The sequence below is a fragment of the Macrobrachium rosenbergii genome, chromosome 42, assembly GCF_040412425.1.
Source record: "Macrobrachium rosenbergii isolate ZJJX-2024 chromosome 42, ASM4041242v1, whole genome shotgun sequence".
In the NCBI taxonomy this organism is placed as follows: domain Eukaryota; kingdom Metazoa; phylum Arthropoda; class Malacostraca; order Decapoda; family Palaemonidae; genus Macrobrachium; species Macrobrachium rosenbergii.
The window spans coordinates 3,930,123-3,955,650 of NC_089782.1; the positions used below are offsets into that span (position 1 = coordinate 3,930,123).

The 25,528-nt window shown below is 44.3% G+C and overlaps 1 protein-coding gene across 7 annotated transcripts in view; it reads right to left on the reverse strand.

Annotated features, from left to right (window-relative positions):
* The window catches only part of Gprk2 (G protein-coupled receptor kinase 2), a 270,691-nt gene that overhangs the window by 214,398 nt on the left and 30,765 nt on the right, over nucleotides 1–25,528 (reverse strand). For 5 of the 7 annotated variants that reach the window (XM_067085351.1, XM_067085350.1, XM_067085349.1 and 2 more), the window contains exons 2-4: nucleotides 6,305–6,400; nucleotides 5,788–5,903; nucleotides 5,341–5,418 (exon numbers count right to left, since the gene is read on the reverse strand). In XM_067085351.1, the coding sequence (XP_066941452.1) occupies nucleotides 5,341–5,418; nucleotides 5,788–5,823 (114 nt within the window). In that variant the 5' untranslated portion in view covers nucleotides 5,824–5,903; nucleotides 6,305–6,400. The remainder of the gene's footprint in view (nucleotides 1–5,340; nucleotides 5,419–5,787; nucleotides 5,904–6,304; nucleotides 6,401–25,528) is intronic. The other 2 variants (XM_067085346.1, XM_067085348.1) reach the window with 1 other exon arrangement.

Here is a 25,528-nt window from a genome sequence, read left to right on the forward strand (position 1 = left end):
CACAAAACCCAGGGGTGTGCAAATCGGTTCCTGAACCCGAAGGTAGGGAAGAGACCCACTGCCTCCTCGGGAGGCAGTCCCTAGACGTCCAAGGGCATCAAGGGGAAAGCAACAGCCTTCCTCTCCTTCAGCCGACAGAGGTCTATCCAGTTCCCAGGACCCCCTCAAACCTCAGGAAAGGAAGGGAAGAGGCAGCAGAAGATGAAATCAAAGATAAGTTGAAGAAGACGGTGGCTACTTCCACAGGGCAACTTCCTACACCTTCACTCCAAGATCTACAGAATGGTGGACACGAAACGTCATAACCTCCAGGGTAGCTTGGCACGATAACAATGGAAGCGGCCCAGGACACGACCACCAGGAGAAGTAGCAGGCATGATCAGGACAGCTGATGCAGGTGCTGTGGAAGTGGTTCGGAATGCAAGAGCCAAAGCAATGGCCAGGAACGTCATATGACAGGAACGATCAGGATGGCTGCGGCAGGAGATCAGGAAGAGCAGCCCAGAGACTGTCACCGATTCAACAGGAGCGTAACACAAGAAACAGCAGGAGCAGACGGACCACAGATACGCCAGAGGCAGTGCTACAGCACACATGAAGGCCAGCAATCGATCCACATCGGCGGGAACAGAGTCGGAACGATCCCGACGTGGAACTATGCCATTCCAACCAAGTACTGTGGTCGATCACGAAAGCAACACTGTATGAACATCGGGACACCTTCATGCAAAGATATGCCTACTGAGATATCCAGACAACTACTGCTGTGCCTATGATGCTCACTGTCACCCTGAAAGAAAAAGCAAAGATGATTAGTAGAGGGAGACTCCTCTCGCTACGAGGGGAACTGCCCTATGCAGCCAGAGGAGGCCCCTGAGAAGAGGTTGCCCGACTACCTGCGGGCTCCCCACCCCTCGCGGTCTTCGCCTGATGAATGGGCAAAGAGGGTGAAGGAGAGATAAGGAGGAACCTACAGGGAGAGAGAAGGAAGGGAGGCCACCAAGGGCGCCGTGGAAACGAAACTTACCAACGACGGCCGCAACCTCCCCCACCCCCGCAACTCTCCATAGCGCAGGCAGCGAAAACAACACTCAGCACAAGTAGAAAGGAAGTAGTCATGCCCTTGTACACAGAGGGCGGGAGCCCAAGAAGATGAGCGAACTTTTTACGTCCTGATCAAGATACTGTATTATGTACCTATCTAATATATCTGAACATACAGGGGAACACCTTCAGTATCTGAATAAAAGGCTACTAGAAGAGAAACATTACCACTCGGTTACGCCATCTAAATACGCCCTTGGTCGTCAAACCCAAGACACAGACGCACAGGAACGACGGCTTATGCAAGGCTATCATAAATCATGGGTTCATATATTAATAAATATCAAACACACATAATATATGCACAAAAATACAGAAAGATCCCACTGGGATAATAAAGAGCTTAATGACAGTCAGGGAAAGAGATCTGAAAACATGTCTGCAATGCATGACAGCTGAAAGCAAACTGGAATGTTTACATCCAGGCAGGCAGGTATTCCCCGCCTACCTGACAGTAGTTACTACCTAACCACCTTGTTCAAGAGTTTAACGGCCGTGTCCAGCTTCGTCGTAAGTAATTCCTAATGTAAAGAACTTATGGTTTGTATATCGTGTCAGAACAAATGCCATTTCAAGAGGCTTATCAAATAACGGCATTGCGGATCATTGGTTTAAGACAGGCCATGTGATGAACTGGGATAAGTTAATGATAATCTACAAGGTCAACGACCATCGGAAAAGGAATCTGCTAGAAACTGTGTTTATTGAAGCTACGTCCACCAGGATTGTTAATCTCCATCCTGGAATATCCCTTGATCCTTTGTCCCTGTCTCTTTTGTTTAAAGAACATGCTGCCCAGATTAACCATTAAACGCCGACTGGACATATCGTACGTCGACTAAAATTGTCTGTCGGGTGCCGCTGGACGTACAGTACGTCGACTACAAAAAGTTTTTTTAAATATTCGCGGAAAAATAGTTATAGGCCTAGTTTGTGAAAGATTTTAAATCATGCGCCTTGAGGGATGCTGGGAGTTCACGGATCATACTGTTGTTTTGTTTACAAGCGTTACCCAGCCATGCATACGCGAATTTCTTTCTTCTCACACTACAGAGCATCAGCGACGCATCTCAGAAATTCTTTCATCACTTTGTCGTAATTTTTGCACCGTTTTATATTAATTGTTACATATGGTTTTTTATATATGTGCGCAATTTCATGTAGAATATAACAAAAAAACAGGCCATGGTTGTAGCTTTCATCAGTTTTGAAATACTTTCATATAAATCATAAGTGCCAAAACTTCAACCTTTGGTCAACTTTGACTCGACCGAAATGGTCGAAAAATGCAATTGTAAGCTAAAACTCTTACATTCTAGTAATATTCAATCATGTACCTTCATTTTGCAACAAATTGGAAGTCTCTAGCACAATATTTCGATTTATGGTGAATTTTTGAAAAAACTTTTTCCTTATGTCCGCGCAGTAACTCGGCCGAACATCTCAGAAATTCTTTCGTTACTTTGTCGTAATGTTTGCACCATTTTATATTAGTCGTTACATAAAGTTTTATATATGAAAATGTGCGCAATTTCATGTAGAATACAAAAAAAGAAACTCATGGTTGTAGCTTCTATCAGTTTTGAAATATTTTCCTATAAATCACAATGTGCCAAAATTTCAACCGTCGGTCAACTTTGACTCGACTGAAATGGTCGAAAGACGCAATTGTAAGTTAAAACTCTTACATCCTAGTAATATTCAATCATTTACCTTCATTTTGCAACAAATCGGAAGTCTCTAGCACAATATTTCGATTTATGGTGAATTTTTGAAAAAAACTTTTTCATTATGTCCGTGGGCGGTAACTTGGCCGAACATCTCAGAAATTCTTTCGTCACTTAGTTGTAGTGTTTGCACTGTTTTACATTAGTCGTTACATAACGTTTTATATATGGAAATGTGCGCAATTTCATGTAGAATACAACAAAAAATAACTCATGGTTGTAGCTTCTATCAGTTTTGAAATATTTTCACATAAATCATGATAAGTGCCAAAATTTCAACCTTCGGTCAACTTTGATGCAACGAAAATAGTCGAAAAACGCAACTGTAAACTAAAACTCTTACATTCTAGTAATATTCAATCATTTACCTTCATTTTGCAACAAATCAGAAGTCTCTAACACAATATTTCGATTTATGGTGAATTTTTGAAAAAAACTTTTTCCTTACATCCGCGCAGAAACTCGGCCGAACATCTCAGAAATTCTTTCGTCACTTTGTCGTAATGTTTGCACCATTTTATATTAGTTGTTACATAAAGTTTTATATATGAAAATGTGCGCAATTTCATGTAGAATACAACAAAAAATAACTCATGGTTGTAGCTTTTATCAGTTTTGAAATATTTTCATATAAATCACGATAAATAGAACAAATTCGGCCTTCAGTCAACTTTAACTCGACCGAAATGGTCGAAAACTGCAATTGTAAGCTAAAACACTTACAGTCTAGTAATATTCAATCAATTACCTTCATTTTGCAACAAACATGAAGTCTCTAGCACATTATTTCGATTTATGGTGAATTTTTGACAAAAACTTTTTTTTACGTCTGCGCGTTACGAATTCATGCATCATTTTGTGATAATATTTTCTCTGTATTGCTTTGATCGTTTTACAGTTTGTTATATACCAAAATCATTGCAAATTAGTGTACAATACAAAGAAAAAAAAATTACTCATTAGCTTTGACCGTTTTGCTCACAGTGCGATTTGTATACAATTATATATGAAATTTTTTTTTGCGCTTGTCAAATATTTCAATATTTATATATGATAATGATATTTTTTTTTAATTTCTGATGGTTGCATACTAAACTTCAGGCAATGTCAAAAAAAGGAGCCACAAATGAACTCTTAATCTTAAAAACTAAGCATGCTGTGATTTTTTTAAAAAAACTTTTTTTCCGCTTCAGCGCTAACTCCCGAACGCCGCCGGCATACGACAGACACTTTCGTAAATAGAGGCTCGGCGTTTAAGGGTTAACAAACTGTAACCCTGGCCCCCCTTATTTTTGTATATAAGGCTCTGTCAACTTCTTTTATATACAGCGTGAACTTGAAAATGTAGAATAAACTATGAAAGTACTAGTTCAAAGTCCCAGTTTTCACTCACCTTTTATAATATATATATATTTTTTAGTGTAGCAGCTGTTCATCCTCAAAGGGATTACACTTTCATGGTACCCCTACGGCTCCATAAGACAGACCAACCAGTTACAAAAAATTCTTGTAGTTGGTCTCGGCCAGAACAGTGCTTGTTGGCACAGTGACAGAATATAAAGGAGTCAGGACAGGAAGTCAGCCCAGGCCTCCATAAGAAGACCAACCAATCTCAAAGAATTTTCTTCTAGTTGCTTTCGGCCACAATAGTGCATGTTGGCACAATGATAGAACATAAAGGACTAAAGAAAAGAGGGCTCTATCTCTTTGCCTACAGCGACTGCCTAGGTTCATTCTTTATCTTTACACACTGCAGTGAAACTGCCACAGACCAAACCAGACAAAGCAGGTATTGTGAAAGAGTTAATACATTACTGTACTGAACTATATTAACTGAGGTAGTGGTATCGTAACCATCCAAAAACATGCTTACCATGACAACAACACACAAAGCACAACTGCAGGTAGCAACTCAACATGATTAGCTTTGTAAAAAAAAAAATATATATATATATATATATTATGAAAAATATGACAGAATAAAAAACCCTCAAACATAGTCGTACTTTTTCTGCTTCATATAAACATAGCTTCATGTTACAGGCAGTCCCAGGTTAACGGAGATCCAGTTTTATGGCGCTTGTCTAGCGACGAAGCCAAAAATCGCCGATTTCCGCTTATTGGCGCCAATAATTGGGTATTGGTGCCAATACTACAGTACCTAACAAAGGTGCTGATAACTGAAAATCGGCACTTTTCAGTGCCGATAAGCCCGAAAATCGCCAATTTTCAGTCATCATCACACCCACAAAACAGAAATCCGGCAATAACCGGGGACTGCCTGTATTAAACTGCTTGATACTCAAAAGAACATGATATATCAAACATACAACTCTGCTAACAAAATGCATTAAAATCAACATACTGTAATTTGTAAAAACAGTAACATAAATTAACCTCCTTCAGTTTTACCAGCATTATTACAAACAGCAGAACTAGCAAAAAGTTCAAAGCCTACAAAATGAGTCATTTAAATTTTGGAAAAAGAATCTGATAGACTTTCACTTACCGTTTGTTGTAAATATTTGTTAAAAATAGCATGCGCAGCTTCTTGTCTTTTTTCATCTACTTCAACCTGATACCGTTCCTAAGAAGAAAGATGGAAGTTTTATCAAAGGGATAAAATTGACTGGTGTTTTTTCATAAACTTGACGAACACTAAGCTAGAAGTTGCTTAGGAACAAGTGAGAACTAGGTTCAATTTTTAAAGTAAACAGATACTGTAATCTAAAGTGAAAAGTTTATGGAAATAGGTACTGCAATAAGGAAGCATAATGTTATACTTGCATACGTCTACTTTTATTTTAATTAAAGGTAACAGAATAATTACAATATCCATGAATTAATAAGAACATTAGCTTACATTTCCACACAAAATGAGAGGTCTGTATTCAAGTGATGTATTTAAAAACTAGGATATGAAATAATCATCTAGCAAGTACCAAAGGGAACTTACAACGTCATCTAAGAATTTATTGTATTTGTGGTACATAGGCTTAACACATTCACAATACTGTCTGAACAGCAGTCTCCCTATGGGTTGCTGATCCACTACATAGCTGTACTTTACATCTGCAAAAAATACGTAAGTAATTAACAGGTTAAGAGCAACAACTACTAAGTAAGGATGAAAATCCATTACCAAGATTACACTACTATAAATTGTATATTATGCAGCCATATAATACAATACTATACTCTGAAAATACATTCAAACTTTTTGAAAGCAATTAAAATTACTTAAAAAAAATACTAACCTTTTCAGGTAATAAATACAGTTCTTCTCCTACATACCAATGTAACATATAACAAATAATCTTATTTAAAATTGCATAAACATTAAGTGGCTTAAATGGAACCAGAGAGATGACAGCAATTACGGCTGGGCAAAATGAATATTTTTGTTAAATTTTCTTAATCTATTTAACCTAAAGGATTTGTTACAATAACAACATACACAAAAGGGCACTTACCTATCTTGCTTTTTAAGTCTAGACACTGTGATATATGTGGGAACTGTAATAATTTTCTCCATTTTTTACTCTTGCCCTTATTGCTGTCGGAACCTCCTGAAATCATAAAATTACCTAAGAAATATCTCAGCAATATATATAGTACAGGTATACAGTAAACAACTCTAGGTGATATCAAGCATATGCAGCAGATTTTCTATGAAAACTTATATATCAAATCTACCAAAAAGAAACACATCATTATTCAAGTTTAAGTGCTGTATAATAATATTGCAATTAGCCACTAAACTATACAGTGGTATGGAACTTTGGAAATGATTCAGTTGGATCTGCTTTTTTAAAGTCAAATTACATACTGAATGTCAAACAAGTATCAAAGCTGTTCCCTACAGAGTACCACAGAGCTGCAAGCAAGGGAGAGAAAGCAGTCCATAAAACGTGTTCTTTACAATTTACTATAACGAATGGCTGTAAATGAACTCAATAAATGTTTGCCCTCTGGTCACCAAATGGCTCAAGTAAAACAAACACTTACTGATATGAAACCTTTGGAAATGAGTGGAAAGTTAATAGCTTCAACCCAGATAGCAAAAAATTAGGTAGTAAAAATTAAAAAAAAATTCAAAATGACCAACACAACCTTAAGTCTCTCACTGTTGAGGAGAGGACTGAATTTGCAAATGCAGATGCCAATCCAGCGTGATATTATGAAATAGGTTTTCCTGGTTAATCTGGCCACCCCCTCCCTATCCTCTTTCAACACTTCAGTGCTAATTACAGTTATATGATGAATCTATCAACCTAGACAGCTCACACTTCCCTTAGATGTTCATTTACAAATGTTTACAAAGTTGTGAATTTTCAAAATATAACCAATCACAAGAAAAGTCATAACACTGGTAGCAATTCCTGAATTTACCCTTCTTAAAGGCTTGACCCTTACTGGACAGGCTAAAATTTATACATTAAGAACACACCTAGACCGGGCAAACTTTAAGGTTGGCCAATTTAAGAAAAAAAATCATTGGAAAGGGAAAGATATGCAAATGCAATGGTATAAGATGGATATTCTTAAAAATTACCTGTACCTTCCATGAAAGTTGAAAGTGAATATTTCCAACCCTGTACTTGGCCTCTTTTCCAAGACACTTGTAAAAATATGCTGATTTGATCAGGTTATACAAGTTATTTCTAATAATATTTTTTAAGCTTTATTTTGTAAAATTACAATTACAGCCCACATATCATAACAGAGAAGAACTAAAATCAGTAAAAATTGCCGAGTATATTTATGGTAGAATATTTACGAGATGTACTAGGATAGGGAGATGCAGTACCTTTTAGAGAGTTATTTCTTTGTACTTTAGTTTACAAAAACTACAATTATAGCTGATATATAGAGGCAGTGACCGGTTATTGGCAGGGGTTCCGTTCCGATGGCATGACGATAACCAAAAATCACTGATAATCAAAAATTGGCGATAGCAGTGCCGATAACTGGGGATCAGCACTGGAAATCCAGTTATCGACGTCCCTAGACAAGAGCCATAAAACTGGATCGCCTATAACAGGGGACTGCCTGTACTATCGAAAAAGATAAGAACTAAAACCAACAGCAATCCCTGAGTTTATTTATTGGCAAATAGATGCAAGATGTCCTAGTAGAGTACATTCCCCCATGAAATCTCAAGTCAAACTAATCTTCCCTGCATCCTGGAATGAGGTTTTAGTGTTGCATAACAGTTGCCGTAAGTCATTTGTGGCCCATTCAATTGTTGGGAACGTGGAAAGTTTTCAAGCAAAATTCGTTCAAATTATGGAGCAAATTAACAGTACTCATATGATCCAATTATTGGGGATCCAAAAAGCCTATCGATCCAGTAAGGGTTAAGATAGTAAATTTAGGATCTAATATGTTCTCTCAAAGGGCTCTGCCAAGCAATATCACAATTTTTAAAAGTAAATTGTATTTTTCCTAACCATACAAACCTGAGGTCCTTTACATTAGGCATTACTTTCAGCGTAGGCTGGAAATGGCCGTTAAACTCTTGAGCAAGGTGGTTAGGCAATAACTACCGTCAGGTAGGCAGGAATGCCCGCCTGCCCAGATGTAAACATTCCAGTTTGCCTTTCGGTTCAGATTCAGATTGAGGGGTGGCATGAGGCGGGCATAATATGTAATAATGTAAAGGACCTCCGGTTTGTATAGTTGGAAAAAATACATTTCACTTCCAAAAATTGTGATTTGTTCCGACATGATATTACAAACTGTCGGCCCTTTACATTAGGAAGACACTGGTTGGAGGGAGGAATCTGAGTGTCTCCTGAACTGACTGGAGTTCTGCACACCTGGGCTGCTACTCCTGGTCGAAAGAGCGAGGAGGAGTACTGAGCCTCTGACATATTGATCGGAGTGTAGGGACTGCACAATCAAATGTCAGACACTTGACCTTTTCACGTGTGAGGAAACATAACTCATATGAAATAGGCTGGAAGAATCTTGGAGTCGGAGGCAGTAAGGAAAAGCTGAGATAGGGTTTGCCTTATTGCCAGTCTCTCCTTCCTCCCCTTGCTAGAGGAAGGAGCAGAATTGCTTCTATGATTCTGGGAGAAAAATAGAATAGGTGCTCGATGTGTAGTCTTACCACATCAGTGCCAGGTCCAGCAAGTATTGGTTCGAGTCCTATTCTCATCCCAAAGGAGGAGAAGTAGAAGGATGGGGAAGGAGGAGGAAGAGAGGCAAGTCACTCTCGGTATCCTTCTCACTTCCAGAACCAACACCTTAGGCTAGATGCTACCAGTCCTCTTGAAGGAGCCAGGTAAGAAAACACATCTTGTTGAGCAGCCACCACTGGGCCAAGAAAAAATGTTCCAAGGGCCTGTGGGCAAGACCACAGGAAGACAAGAGTGTGGTCTATGAGACCACGTCTTGCTTCCATACCGACAGAAACTTCCGGAATGTGAGGGATGGATCAAGCCATTGACTTCATGAGCTCTCAGGTGGAAGGCACCGGCATCGTCATCGTCAGCTGCCAAGTACCTCCTTCAATCGCTTCACGAAGCCAGGAGAAAGTTGTGTCCTTAGACACTTCTTCCTTAGGAGAGAGAATACTAGTGAAAATGTCGATGACATCCAGGTTAGGAGTGTTAAGCCTTTTCGGAAAGTACCACAGCTCCCTAAAGGACAAAGTAACGAATGATCTGGATCATCGACACAAAGTCCAAGGAGGAGGGGAACAAGAAGGACTCGAACCCGACAACAGCTGCTGAAGGATTCGAAGTCCACCTACAACATCCGAGGAGTCAAGGTATTGATCCCCTTCACCTGTTCTTCCATCCTCTATGCCAAGGCTGGAGCAAGATGAGAGATGGTCCTAAGAGGGCACATCTCTATCCGACGACTCTCGTAAGGGCGTGTGCAGCATGGGACAGGAACCGTAAACGAGTGTCATGCCACCCACGGAACAGTTCCCTGGGATAGCAAGACCAAAGAAGTTTCTCATCCGCAGCTAAATCTCGACTGAGGAGAAGAAGGCTACTTCAGATAGAAGACAATCGCAAGGGCCTACGTTCTTCACAAATGAAAGGGAGAAAAGCAACCCTCGACAGAAAGGACGAGGAAATCCAGACTTGAAAAGCGACTCTGACCCGAGAAGAAGTTCCATCAACAACACACACCAGCGAAGACAGCTCCATTCCCTGGGAGTGTTGCGGAGGACTTCAAGAGATATCCAGCTATCTCCTGCCGCTCGGCGAGAAAGCCTATGCCTGCAAGGGAAGCTGGAAGGTCTCTCAGTGCCGAACACACCAGGATGTACTGCCCGCAGAACCGCTTCTTGTATAGCTGCTACAGGGGGTTGGGTCAAGCAGAACTCTTCTCGATGCCTCAGCTATCAGGTCGGGCCAGAGGTGAAGTCTTCCGGCATTTGTCTGTAACTCAGGGTGAGCAATGCTTGGGAATCCCTAGCAAAACAGGCAAATACAGAGAGAAAAACACAGATATCAAGTTTCCCAGAAAGACAGCATGCCTCACTGTAGCAGCCCCTGGGTCTGGTATAAAGGGGCAAGAAAAACTACCAACTTGTTGTGAAGGGAGGCAACAGAAAGACAGTAGGGATTTCTCAGTCGAGCAGTCTCTTCGTGAATCTTCGAGTGAGCAGCACGTTCCGTCCCGATCACTCAAACCCGAGGCCAAGCTTGCCTACCAATACATCCCCACCGGGGATGCATCTGGCTAATTGAAATGTCGAATGTGCTATAGAACACTCAAGTAACTGCAAATGTCGATAGATGAAACAGGAGGAAAAAACAATTCCCCTTTGTTTGTCAACAAATGCCACTACTGTGGTTTTGTTGTTCAACGAAACCACTGAGTGTCGCAATACTCATCCTGAATTCTCGGAAGGCCAAAAGGCTGCCTGAGTCCAGGATGGTGATGAGAAGGTACTAATCGTCTCAGTCTCACACTTTCAAGACAAAGTCTTGCAGGTGTGCACCTATTCCTCGATCAGTGAATCCGTATGTAGACACAAGATGTGAGAGGAATATGCGAGCATATTCGAAGGTTCCTTCAATCAAGCATTAGCCTACTCTTTCCTCAAACTTAAAAGAGGAAAGAATGACGGAGGAATGGAACCAGACCATTCTCCACCATGGGGAAGCTTCTGCAAGATGACAGGATACCGAGACAATTAGCTCTAGCCGGGCTGGCATTTCCCGAATTGGGAGCACAGGAGAGGAAGCAGGATGGAAGTTTGATGAAAAGAATTGCAGAGACCCAAGGGAAATAGATACTTCTCCTGAAGGAATCCATTCCCAGGTCTCGGCAATGTCCCTGCCAGCTCCAGAGACTCGATAAGTATCATTTCATTCAGGAATCTGCAGTAGGAGAACTTCTTCCCAGTCGATACTTCTCTCTCTCTTCCCTTCTTCCCTCCTCCCTTATGGGAAAGATGGTGGAAAGAGCCACAGTTATGCGCACTTTCCTAGAAGGGAAGAAGAGGGCTATGTGTTCCGCAATCTTCTACTGAAGCCTGGGACTTCTTAGGAGTTGAGGGGGGCTGGCTTGAACTCAAGGTCAAGTCGAGATGACGAAGAACCCGAGGTCTTGGCCACTGTCCGAAGGACAAGGCAGCGCCCTGGTACGCACCTTGATTACCGAGGTATCTGGCAAATCTCTGCAAGAGAAAGGCAGGACCAAGTAAAAGTTCGTTCCTTAAGGTCGAGCCAACTCAAGACTTATGGAACTGGAAATCCGAATTGGGACAAAGTCCTTCTTCGCACCAGAACTGCCCACAGAAATGAAGTCAGCTGGACCCTGAGGCAAGAAGAATTCGTATTCTGTCAGGGCAGGGGAGACACTTGGTGTCTCGACCTGAATAAACTCCTTCTCCGAAGAAAAGAATTCATCTGGTCGTGAATGCTCTCAGAAGCAAGGACCGCGGCAGCCCCCGACACTCTCGGCCCCTCAGGAACTGCAAGGGTTGCGAGTGATGAAGATTATTCATTGGGGAAGCCACGGTCTTGTCCCGGGGATCCTCGCGCTGACGAATCGGCGCGAAGTTCTCCAAAAAACGAGGGTGATCGCAACTTGATGAGGAAGACCCTCACTGCTCCCGAAGCGTGAAACTCCTGTACCTCTCCCCTTGGAGGGAGACCTTGACAGATCCCATGAAACCCTCCTCGGCTACCTGGTTATACTACGAGGCAATCGGGGGACCGACACCCAGAGCACGCCAGGAAGCCGAACTCCGAAGAGCTCTCTGTGTCCGTCTAGTGCCTCTCGGAACAACCTAAAGGAAAAGAGAACAGGTGAGGAGAAAGAGTACCCCTACCTGTCCTACCAGTAAGACCAGCAGGAGAGGCAGACCGTGAGCAATAATCAACCGAAGGAGATTACCGCCACATGGTGGAAGAAGAGCGCTTGTGCCGTGGCAAATCGCTTTCCTGGCAAGAGCAAAAAGTTCACTCAAACAGAGCCGAGAACCCGATTCGGACAAAACCGAGTGGGGCCGAGCCGATCACACGAATGAGATCCAGACTGGGAGGTATGCGGTGGACTGGGAGGCAGGCGGGGCGAGCCAAGCCAGTCTCGCAAGCGCGACCAGGGGCTGGGCAGGGCGAGCAAGCCAAGCAAGCTGAGCTAGTCTCGCAAGTGCGACCAGGGGCCAAGCTGATAGCTCGAACACAATCGGAACTGGACGGGGCGGAACTCGCCTGCCGTGAACTATTGCTAGTTTCCTGAACTCGAGAAGGTGGTTCAAAGGGGAATTCTGTGTCTGCTATCCTGCATACTCGAACCCTAAGGTTCAAGACATGAGGATGAAACCCGGCCAAGCAACTGAGGCAGCTGGCGGGCAGTATCAAGACACCTGGCATCTCGGCACCCAGACACCTGGGTGTCTCGGCACTTTCTCTCATCCTGTGCCTCTCGTCAGGAGAGCGCTTGTGATTCACAGAATTCGAACCACCCACGAGACTCCCAAAAAACGGGAGCGGCTACTTTCAGTTTCCCAAGAAATTGAAAAGAGCCAGGCACGGAACCAGTCTTCGATGCAGACTTCTAAGACTAGCAACAACGGCGCAGCCTCGACAGGCCAGGCTCTCGTGGCCCCCGAAACGCCAGACCCCACAGGAGAATGCGAATCGGTTTCTGCCTGAGGATGGGAAGAGCCAACAAGAGACTTAGAAGTTCCGCAGGACTCCTGAAGGGAATCTCTTCCCTGCTTCTTCTGGTGTTCGAACCAATAGGATTGAGACACCAGACTGGGAACCTGACCGAGCACTGGTAAGCACCCAGGGAGCGCTTGTGGTGCTGGCAGGAAGAGCTGAGACACCTGGGTGCCTCGGCCCTTTCTATCACACTGCTCCTGAACTGGGCTGGGGAAAGTACTCTCCAGACCAAATCAGGATACTCGATATTCCACAGAATCTCGAGCACTCGGAGTGGCTGGTGAATGAGTGCCTGAAGCAGCCCCCATCTTAGAGGAGGAACCTCTAGGACTGAGAACGGGAGAGCAAACCGAGGTCTGCACGCCCGCGGCTCCTGAAACACAGAACCCAGGACTATGCAAATCGGTTTCCTAACCCAAAGGTCGTGAAGAGCCAACGAGAGATCCACTGCCTCCTCAGAAGGAGGCAGTCCCTAAATGTTCGAGGGCATTAAGGGGAAGAAGTAGCCTTCCTCTCCTTCGGCCGACGGAGGTCTGTCCAATTCCTGGGACCTCCTTGGATCTCGGGAGAGGAAGGGAAGACACAGCAGAAGATGAAATTGAAGATAAGATGAAGATGACGGCGGCTACTTCCTTCACCAACATCTTCTACAGGATAGTGGACACGAAACATTGTAACCTCCTGGGCAGCTAGGCAGGAACACAACGGAAGTGGCCCAGGACACGAGCACCAGAAGAAGCAGTAGGCATAATCAGGACAGCCAATGCAGGAGCTACGTAAGCGGTTCAGAAGACAGGAGCTACCGCAATGGCCAGGAACATCGCTTCCACAGGGCAACTTCCTTCACCTTCACTCCAACAACTTCTACAGGATGGTGGACATCGATCCACATCGGCGGGAACAGTGTCGGAACGATCCCGACGTAGAACTGTCATTCCAACCAGGTACTGTGGTCAGTCCCGAAGCAACAATGAACAAACGTTGGGACTCCATCATGCAAGATATCCCCTGAGATATCCAGCCAGCTACTGCTGCGTCTGCAATGCTCACTGTCAACCTGAAAGAAAAAGCAAAGATGATTAGTAGAGGGAGACTCCTCTCGCTACGAGAGGAACTGCCCTACACAGCAAGAGGAGGTACCCAAGAAGAGGTCACCCGACCGACCGCCAACCCCTCCCTCCCCACCTCGCGGTTTTTGCCCGATGAGCAAGCGAAGAAGGTGAAGGAGAGAGATTTCTACCGAAGGAGAGATAAGGAGGAACCTATGGGGAGAGAGAAGGACAGAGGGGATGCCACCAAGGGCACCGTGGAAGTGGGACTTACAGACGCCGGTAAACTCCCACCCGCCCCGCAACCCTCTAAGCGCAGGAGGCAAAAACAACACTCGGCACAAGTAGGAAGGAAGAAGTCATGCCTTTGTACATGGAGGGCAGGAGCCCAAGAAGGAAAGTGAACTCTTACGTCCCAATCAATGTAGGGGAGTGAAGATATTACATCCTAATCTAGTATCTCTGAACGTACAGGGAAACGCCTTCAGTATCTAAATAAAGGGCTACTGGAAGAGAGGCATTTCCACTCGGTTACGCTTCTCTAAATACGCCAATGGCTGCCAAACCCAGGGCACAGTGCAGGGGAACGACTAGGTTATGCAAGGTTGTCACAAATCGAGGGTTTGTATTAATAAATGTCAAACACGCAATATATACACAAAATACATTAAGATCCCACCGGGGTAATAAGAGCTTAACAACAGTCAGGCAGAGAGATCTGAAACCACGTCTGCAACACATGACGGCCGAAAGCAAACTGGAATGTTTACATCCGGGCAGGCGGGTATTCCCACCTACTTGGCGGTAGTTACTGCCTAACCACCTTGCTCAAGAGTTTAACGGCCGTTTCCAGCCTACGCTGAAAGTAATTCCTAATTTAAAGGACTGACGGTTTGCATATCGTGTTGGTTTAACACTGCAGGCTACCACAGATGTAAATCTATTTTGATATGTTTGCATCTATACAAATTAGCTAATCATGAGAACAAAATAAAAAAATGAATATTAATTTGTACTTTTCCATACAATAAAAACCACATCCTTTTATACTGGAGTATTCTTTTAGTGCGAGTTGAAATCCAGTCAAATTTTAGCAAACATGGCAGTTAACAGGTGGAGCGGGAGAGTACATCTAACTCACCAACCGTCTCACTCATTTTTCCTTCAGCTGCAAGAACTGAGCAGGGTGGGTATGTTGGGCCTAATATAAAAGACTTGGGTTTGCATACCTAGGAAAAAATTATATTCTTATGTTAAAATAAGGTTTTATATATACTTAGGAAGTATGGGCAGTCCCTGGTTATTGCCGAGGCTCCGTTCCAACAGCGTGACGATACGTGAAAATCGCCGATAACCGAAAATTGGCCATTTTTGGTGATTCAGTTATCGGCGCCTCTGTTAGGTATGTATCAGCGCCAATAAGTGATTATCGGCACCGATAACCAGAAATCAGCACTGAAAATCATGACTTTCATCACTAGACAAGCGCAGAAAAAACCGGATCGCCAATAACTGAGCCCCCCGATAACCGGGGACTGCCTGTAATTACATAAGCTATTAGCTTTCTACATGGCAGTCGACAAAATTAAAATTTTTGCGGTGGCGCCAACATCGCTTGTGTATGTGACACAGCCCCACCCACATTCGGGACTGATAGGTAAAACTCAGCAGAAAGCTTCAATTCCTTTGATGCCCGACATCCATTGAGGGGAGGAGTGCGGGCTCCGATTATGTAATTACTTGCTAAGTATATATAAAACCTTATTTTATCATTAAAAATACCATTTTTATATACGTGACTTACCAAGTAATTACATAGCTGATTCCACATTGAGAGGGGGTGGGATACATGGACATAATATACTCCAAAATATTAATAAAAGTAATGACTTTGAAATAGAAAATTTGCTAGCATTGGTACAATGCTTGCTGTTCCTTACCTGGCAAGAGCTACTGCAGGTGGGTACTGCCTCTTGTCAGTGCTCATCTTAACCTCTAGAGGGTGTGGCAGAATAGCCAAGAATCGCCCCTACTTCAGTGGGTACTTTGCAGCCATGGAGGTTCACCGATGGTTCACAAAGATAAAGAGGATGCCCTTGCCCTGGGGAGACTGGGTTAGAAAACAATGCTGTCACCTACACTGGAATAAAAAACCACCACCCCAACCGTTAAAAACTGGAAGGTACTCCGGGTACAATGTACCCCCAGGCTTCCCTTGGCCTCATTCATCTAACATCAAGGTGAGAGGGAAGCAGAGGGACAGAAGGCCCCCTATGCTTCCTTTCCCAACACCATGCCAGCAACAGATAAAGGATCCAAAGTACAACAATTTTAAAAAACAGTTTCCATGTCGTTCAGATAATGCAAAACAACTGATTTACACTTCCAAAATGTTGACTGTAGAATATTCTCAAGAGACAAGTTATGTCGCAAAGCAAGAGAAGTCATGACAGCCCAAACCTCATGAGCTTTGACTTTAAGAGTAGGTAAGATGTCTTCTTGCACTTGAGAAAGAGCTTCTGTAATCAAGCTTCTCAGGAAAAAGGAAAGTGCAATCTTTGACAGGGGCTGTGCAGGGTTCCTTACTGAGCACCAAAGCTTGTCCAAAGGCCCTCTGATCTTTTCTGTCCTTTGAAAGTAGTACTTCAAGGCTCTCATGGGATAGAAAAGTCTCTCTTCTTCCTCTGGACCGAGGATGTCCGTTAAGCTCTTAATAACGAATGAGCGAGGCCAGGGCTTTGAAACGTCGTCATTCTCAGTGAGGAAACCAAGAGAGAGGGAGCATACTGTGTTCCCATGTGAAAAGCCTACTCTCTTGTTGAAGGCTTGCAGCGCACTAATGTGTTTGGCAGTAACCAACGCCACAAGAGAGAGTCTCCTTAGTGAGGTTCTTAAAAGAGGTCGAGCGGAGAGGTTCAAAAGTAGGGCTAGATAGCCACTTCAGCAAAACATCCAAATTCCAGGAGACTAATCCAGACTTCTAATTTGGAAGTTTTGAAAGATCTGATGAGGTCGCCGAGATCTTATTAGAGAACAAGTCTAGGCCTCTATGCTTAAAAACTGAAGAAAGCATTGGCCTATACCCCTTGATAGTGGAAGGAGACAACTTCCTGTCGGTCCCCAGGAAAAGTAAAAAGTCAGCTATCTGGCTTATAGAGGTCTCGGAAGAAGAGACCTATAACCCAGATAGCTGCACCATCCTCTGAAAACTGCCTACTTGGATTGGTAAAGCTTGCTAGAAGAAGATCTTCTGCACCTAGCAATAGTTTCTGCAGCTTGCCTCAAACAGCATTTTGCTCTGACAAGGCTCCTGACAGTCTGAAGTACGTCAGGGACAAAGCAGACAATCCTTGATGGAACCTGAGGAAGTGGGGCTGTCTGAGCAGTGACTGTTTTTGTGGCAGGAGTCTTGGGAAGTCCACTAACAGTCGCAGCAGATCCGGAAACCATCCCTTCCTGGGCCAGAACTGAGCGATCAGGGTCATTGTGATGTTCTGGTGAGAGGAGAACTTATTGATCACCTCCGTAATCAACCTAAAAGGCGGAATGCGTAGCCATCTAGGTCCATCCAGTACAACGGCATGGCATCCATCGCCCATGCAAGAGGGTTCGGGACTAGGGAGCAGAAGAGAGGCAGACGATGATTTCTTATGTTGCAAAGAGATCCACTGCTGGCTTGTCAAATTCTCCAGAGATTGTCACATATTAGGAGCCCAGGGTCCACTACGTCGGCAGGACTTTATTGCAACGGCTCAATTTGTCTGCAAGGACGTTCATTTTCCCCTGAATGTAGCGAGTGATAATATTCACCTGGTTCTGCTCCGCCCAGTGAAGGTCTTTCACCGTCTTGTAGAAAGTGAAGGAGTGGGTGCCCCCTTGTTTGCGGACATATGACAGGGCTGTGGTGTTGTCCGCATTAACTGCTACGTACTGGAAATGAGTGGAGAGAAGGCCTAGATGCCCAGGTGAATGGCCTTCAATTCCTTCACATTGATGTGGAGAACTCTCTGATCTACCGACCACATTCTTGAAATGTTTCAACTCCCTCAAAGGGCTCCCCAACCTAGATTGGAAGCATCGGAATAAAATTCTAGGTCAGAGTGCAGAGGTTGAAGAGATTTCCCTTTTCAAAGTCTTTCTACGAACAACCACCAAAGAACGTCTGCTTAGATCTCTGAGGAGATGGGGAATATGAAGGAGTCCGACTGGGATTTCCTACTCCAGCACACTTTCAGATAAAACTGAAGAGGCCTCATGTGAAGCCTGCCCAACTTCACAAATGGTTCTACTGAGGCCAAGGTCCTCAGCAGACTCACCCACTGAACTGCTGAGCAAGTCCTGAGGATAGGAGCTACCAGACAGTCTGGAGACAGGAGTCGATCCTTTTGGGAGAGAAAAAAACCTGAAAATCTGAGAGTCCAGAATCATCCCTAGATAAGAGAACCTTCTGAGTTGAAACTATCTGCGACTTCCTGAAGTTGATCAAGACGCCCAACTCCTGTGTCAGGAGAAAAGTCTTGTTTAAGTCCTCCATGCACTTCTCCAAAGAGGAGCAAAGCAGCCAGTCGTTTAGATAGAGGCAAACGATGTCGAGAAGGTAAAGCCATTTCCCAAGAGGAGAGAGGATCTGAGTAAACATCTGTGGGGCTGTGGACAGGCCGAAGCACAAGGCTCAAAACCAGAGAACTTTGCCCTGAAAGACAAAACATAGGAACTTTCTGGAATCTGGATGTACTGGGACATGGAAATAGGCATCCTGCATGTCCAGAGTGATCATCCAGTCACCCTAATGGAGAGAGGACATGACAGAGTGGTTGGTCTCCATATGAAACTTGGTCTTCAGCACCAAACGATTTAGGGAGCTGACATCCAGAACTGGTCTCCAGTCCCCCGATGACTTGGGGACCACAAAGAGGCAGTTGTAGAATCCCTCAGAGTTAAGATCCAAAACCTCCCCTAATGCCCCTTGCAAAGAAGGGACTTGACTTCCTAAGAAAGGGTGGCAAACTTCTCGGAGTGAGCTGAGTACACAGTCGTTGATCGGCAACTTGGATAAGGGAGGCTTCTCTTGAAAAGGAATGGAATATCCTTCCTTCAACACTTTGACGACCCAAGGTTCTGCCCCTCTACAACCCCAATCCTCCTAAAAGAGGAGCAGCCTGGCTCCTACCAGGGCACAAAGGACTGTGTTCTCATTTCTTAGTGGCTGGCTTGAACGATGGCTTCTTGACTGATCTAGACAGGGGACGCAGATTGGCTTGAGATCAAGGAGGTCTAGATCTTCCTCCTTGAAAGGGCTGAGGTTGCAGAGGAGATAAGGACTTGGATGTTGGTGCAGGAGCTTCTTTGAGCCACTTAGAAGACTGTGCCAGAAGATCAGTAGTAGATTTCTTCTGTAAGTCAGACAGGGTCTCCTTAACGGTGTCCTGGGGGAAAAGATGGGATCTGTCCAATAGAGAGAACAAGAGGGCTGACTTCTGGGTTGTGGTAATTCCTTTAGTGGAGAAGGAGCACCACAGCTCACTTTTTCAAGATCCCCATCGAAGACAAGGAGGCAAGCACGAAAGAACTATCCTTGACTGCCTTGCCTGCGCAAGACAATACTCCCAACCAATCAGAAGAGAACTCTTGCTAAAGCCCCCACGGTCCAATCGAGAAAGCTAAATATTTTTAAGATCTTGAACACGCTCTTGACAAGATGATCCAGTTTGGGCGAGGATAAGGAAATCTTGGCTGCCGTGAACGCGAACAACGGGTAGCATCAACCAACCCAGAGAAGTCCCCCTGGGAGGAGGCAAAAACTCCCAAGGAAGGAGCCTCCCCAGTGGTGTAAAAATGATACTTCTTGACAAGTTTATAAGGAAGGAAGGCAACGATAGCTTTACCTTACTCCCTCTTCATGGCAAGCCACTCATCTACTTCTCGAAGTACTTTCTTTAAGCACGAGGAAAGCACTAACTTAAGGAGGTAAGTGACATCAGAAGTCTGTTTCCTCATCAGGAAGGTCAAGACTGGGGAGTCGGGAGTGGCAGGCTTGAAAAAATCTGGGAAATTAGCCAGAAAAAACCTCAGCAAAGGCAAATAGGCTGGAATAGGAGCAGCGTCCTGTTCAGGTTCTTCCTTGTCAGAAGAGACATGGGATAAAGAAGCTTCCTTACCCTTGGAAACAGCTGTCTTCTTTTTCAACAAGCCCATGAGCTCATCATGCTCATGCTTAATCGGGGGTAATGCAGTCTTCCTGAGCCAAAGAAGAAGGAAGCGGCACCAAGCGTCCTACCGTTGGCGCTGAGCAGTTGGGTGCGGAAGTCTGAAGCGGTGAAGCGGGCACCAAGTGGGTTGAAGGACGCTCAGAGATGAGAGGGCGCTTAGCAGCGGGGTGATGGGCACTTACTCAAAGAATCTTGCGGCTTGGAAACCAAGGCAGGGCACTCGAGACATGAAAGAGGCTCCTAACTATCCCACGAGGGTTGAAGATGATGAGCAGAAGAAGCGGTAGCAGGCGGAACAGCGAAACTGCAGAGGGCTGAGGACTAACACTGGCCTTCTTGTACCTCGTGACGGGAGTGCCTTTTCAGAGGCCGAGAAGCAGAAGAACAGCGTCATTGACGCTTCTTGTCAGGAGAGGAGCGATTCACACTAAAAGAGACACCTTTCCAGTGGCAAGCTGTTGAAGCCTGGGAATGTGCAAACCCCACAGGCCTCCCTTGGACCTCGGGTATGTCTTCTCCCTGGTGCAAGGGAGTGGGACAGGGACCTTCGTCTAGGAGCACCGGTGGGATGGGCAGCCACCTCCTCAACACTCGCAACACTGTCACTTTGCACAACACTTACACTTGGAACACTGAAAGACACTTTCCACACAAAAACCCTTAAAGAGGTACCTAACTCCATAACAGTATTAGCCAAAAATTCAAATTTCTTATCAAACTTCACTTCGAGACTGACAATAGTGTTGGGATTGGAAGCATGGGAACCTGGTAAAGGAGTGTAAAGGCGCAGGAGGGCTAAGAATGGAATGGGAGACATAGCAGGAATCAAAGGAGAAAAATCAGGTTGTTAGTCTAGTCTTACAACCCTCTATGCAATAACGAATGCTTGAAGATCTGGAGTCTGACATACTGAACTGTCTTTAGAAATAAAGTTACCTACTGCTAACATATAATGAATCAAAGCCACCACAAAAAGTGAATACTTAACCAAAAATACAGGACAAAATTCCAAAAAGATGAAGCAAGCGACTGCACAAAACTACCAATGTTAATCGGGAGCCCGCAAACAACAAACAAATTGAAAGTCTGCTGAGTTGTACCTATCAGTTCCGAATGTGGGCGGGGCCATGTCACCTGCACAAGCGATGGTAGTGCCACCACAAAAAATGAAATTTTTATGATAAAACAAAATTTTATATATGCTTGCCAAGTAATTATATAGCTAACAGTTTATATTAACCGGCAGCTAAAATTTGAAATTCGCAGTAGTGACTCTCTTATTTTGCTTCGGTGTAGGTAACTGACCCCGCCCGCTTTCGGGAAAGAGAGGAACAACTGCGCAGAGAGCTTCAATATGTATTTTTATAATAAAATGAGGTTTTGTACATACTTACCTGGTAATTATATATATAGCTGTAGTCTCTGACGTCACGGCAGAAAATTGAAAATCGCGGCAGCGCTAATGAATGGTCACATGACACCCCTTCCCACCGCCCTCTACAGGTGAGTGAGAGGAACCATAACCCAAACTCTTCATATGTTTATGCCATACCTGCCCATGAGAGGGGAGGAGGGTGGGCTTTGATTATATAATTACCAGGTAAGTATGTACAAAACCTCATTTTATTATAAAAAATACATTTTTGTACATATAACTTACCTGGTAATTATATATATAGCTGATTGGCACCTTGATGGAGGTGGGCCATGACAGCTAATATGAAAAAGTCTAGACAATTGTGAAAATAAAAAACACAATGATGGTTCCTTACCTGTTGAGGTAGCTGATTTGATGGATACTGCCTCTTAATCTGCTATCCTCAACTTGCACCAACTAGGTATATAGACCTGAGGTTAAGTGCTAGAGGGCTACATGCCAGTCAAGGGCTCACCGTGGACTATGCATGATAACCAACCAAATAAATGCCCAGGCCCAGGCGCAGTACGAAAAAACACATAGAACAAGGGTGTCACCAATAACCTGTACCTTAAAAATATTACCCAAAATGTAAGACTGTTGGGTACTCCTAGTCACAATGTACCATGAGACATCCCAGAAAACAACAACGCTAACCTTAAGCAAGAAAAGCATCACAAGGAAGGATCGACTTCCTTTATTCCCTTACCCAACACCGTGCCAATCACCACAAACGGTCCCAACGTACTGCATCCATCATATATTGTCTCAATCTCTCTCAAATAATGAGACGCGAACACTGACCTACATTTCCAAAATGTAGCTTGAATAATTGAATCTAAGGAAAGATTCCTCCTATATGCCAACGAGGTTGAGACCGCTCTCACCTCATGTGCTTTAACTTTAGAAATTTGAAGCTGCACATCTTCTACCTGGTTGTGAGCTTCTACAATCAGGTCTCTCAAAAAGAAGGAAAGAGCATTCTTGAAAAGAGGCCTACTCGGATCCCTCACAGAACACCAAAGATTAGGAGAAGGACCTCTCACTGCTTGAGTCCTTTGAAATATACTTTTAATGCTCTTACTGGGCATAAAAGTCTTTCTTCTTCATCTGGTCCCACCAAATCCGAGAGACCAGGGATCGAAAGGATCTCGGCCAAGGCTTAGACAGAGTCTCATTCTTTGCCAAAAACTCAACAATGAAGAACAGACTGCCTTACCCTAGAAAACCCAATTCTCTTATCTAGGGCGTGCAACTCACTGACTCTCCTTGCTGTAGCCAGAGCTACCAAGAAGATTGTCTTCCTCGTAAGGTCTCTGAAAGAGCAAGACGATAATGGCTCAAACTTACTGCCCACAAGCCATTTCAAGACCACATCAAATTCCAGGAAACCAATCTCTCTCTGGAATTCTTGGATGTTTCAAAAGATCTGATAAGATCTGACAAGTCCTTGTCATTTGAAATATCCAGGCCCTTATGCCTAAAAACTGTCGAAAGCATTGCTCTGTAGCCCTTGATCGACTTAATTTGTACAGCTTCCTCTCCACACTCAGATACAGGAGGAAGTCTGCAATCTCTTCTAAAGTGGTCTTAGAAGATGATGTGCCAGTCTTCCTACACCACTCTCTGAAGACTGACCACTTAGCTTGATAAACTGCTGTGGAGGACTGTCTCACGAGCTCTAGCGATGGCTCTAGAGACCTTCCTTGAAAAACCTCTAGCTCTGAGGCAACGTTCGACAGTCTGAACGCAGTTAGCTGAAGAGCGGATAGACCTCCGTGAAATCTTGGAAGTGAGGCTGTCTGAGTAGATCTACTCTCGGTGGTAAAAGCCTCGGAAGTCTACGAGAAGACTTATCAAGTCCGGGAACCATTCCCTTGCTGGCCAAAAAAGAGCAACCAGCGTCATACGCATGTCCTTGTGGGACAACATTTTTGTTAGAACTGCTCTCAACATCTTGAACGGAGGAAAGGCGTAAAGGTCCAGACCTGACCAGTCCATCAGCATTGCATCCACAAAGACTGCCCCCTCGTCCGGCACTGGAGAGCAATACAGAGGCAGTTGAGTTGTCTTCTTGGTGGCAAACAGATCTATGAGAGGACGACCCCATAGATTCCACAGTTGGAGGCAAACTTCTTGATTTAAGATCCACTCTGTTGAGAGTACTTGAAAAGCTCCTGCTTAGCTCGTCTGCCCTCACATTGAGCTTTCCTGGAATGAACCTTGTCATCAACGTCGTTTGGTTCGTTTTTAGCCCATAACAGAAGATCTCTCGCTACCAGGTATAAGCGAGAACAGTGGGTCCCTCCTTGCTTTTTATGTATGTGAGAGCTGTTGTATTGTCTGATTGGACAATCACTGCCTGGTTCCTTACCACCTTCAAAAATTCTAAAAGGGCTAAATGAATGGCCTTTAATTCCTTCAGATTGATGTGCCACCGAAGTTGTTCTCCCTTCCATCGGCCTGCTGTTTCCAACTTGCCTAACGTGGCTCCCCATCCTAGATCTGAAGCGTCTGAACACAAGATGAGGTTGGGGTTCTTTGGGAACAGTGAAATTCCTTCCTGAAGTTTCTCTGGAGAGTTCCACCAACTGAGGTCTGCCTTTATCTCCTCTGAGATTTGAAAAACAAACGAGTCCGGGCTCTTCTTCCTGTCCCAGACTTCTCTTAAAAAGAACTGAAGGGGCCTTAGATGTAGTCTCCCAAACTCACAAACGGTTCTGAGGAAGACAACTTCCCCAGAAGGCTCATCCACTCGTTGGCCGAGCACTGGGTCTTCTTCAGAAAATCTCGCACTTTCAACAGGCACAACTCTACCCTCTCCACCGACAGAGAAGCCTGAAAAACTACTGAGTTCATCTGAACTCCCAAATGACTAATTCTTGAGATGGCACCAGATGTGACTTCTGCCAATTTACCAGAAGTCCCAATTCTTGGTTAGATGAAGAGTCTTTTCCAAATCCTTCACACACCTTTCCTTCGTCTTGCACGCAGGAGCCAATCGTCTAAATAAAACACTGTTCTGATCCCCAACAGATGTAGCCACTTAGCCACTGATGACAAAACTCGAGAGGCCCACATTGCTCTGAACTGAAACACTTTGCCCCTTGAACACAAAGTTCCTATTGGGATGTGGAAATACGATCCTGGAGGTCGATGGATACCATCCAATCTCCTGGAAGAAGGGATGACAGCATTGATTGAGTGGTTTCCATCACAAACTTTGTCTTCTTGACAAACAGGTTCAAAGCACTCACATCTAGAACTGGCCTCCAGCCTCCTGACGCCAAAGGGGGGAGAACTTTCTCTATTGCTTCTTTCTCTAGCAAAGCTGACACTTCTTTCTCTAGAGCACAACATTTCTCTGAGTCTAGAGAATAAGCAAAACCACTGGTTCCTGGACAAAGGAGGGTCCTTCAAGAATGGAATTGAATAGCCTGGTCAAGGTTCTGCTCCTTTTCTTCCCAGACTGTCCAGAAAGCTGACAGTCTGGCTCCTACTGGTGAGTGAAGGAGGCGCTCACTTCTTGTCGGAGGGTTTGATCGCTTTAGGTACAAAAACGACCTCTCCTCTCGATCTGGGAACGATTTAGCAGGGCTCTTCCACTGAAGGGCCGACCTTGAGATTTCTCCGTCGACGTTGTCGGGCTTAACAACTGTTGAAGGCAACGGTTTAGGATGGACTGTGCCAGCAAGTCTTGAGTTGGATGTGCGATCTCAGATACTATTTCCCTCGGGAAAAGATGTTTCCTATCTAAAGGAGCTAACAACAAAGCTGACTTCTGGGACCGAGACACACCTTTAGTGGTGAAAGAACACCATAGTTCACGTTTCTTGAGAATACCAACAATCTTCCATGGATCTCTAATGAATGCAAG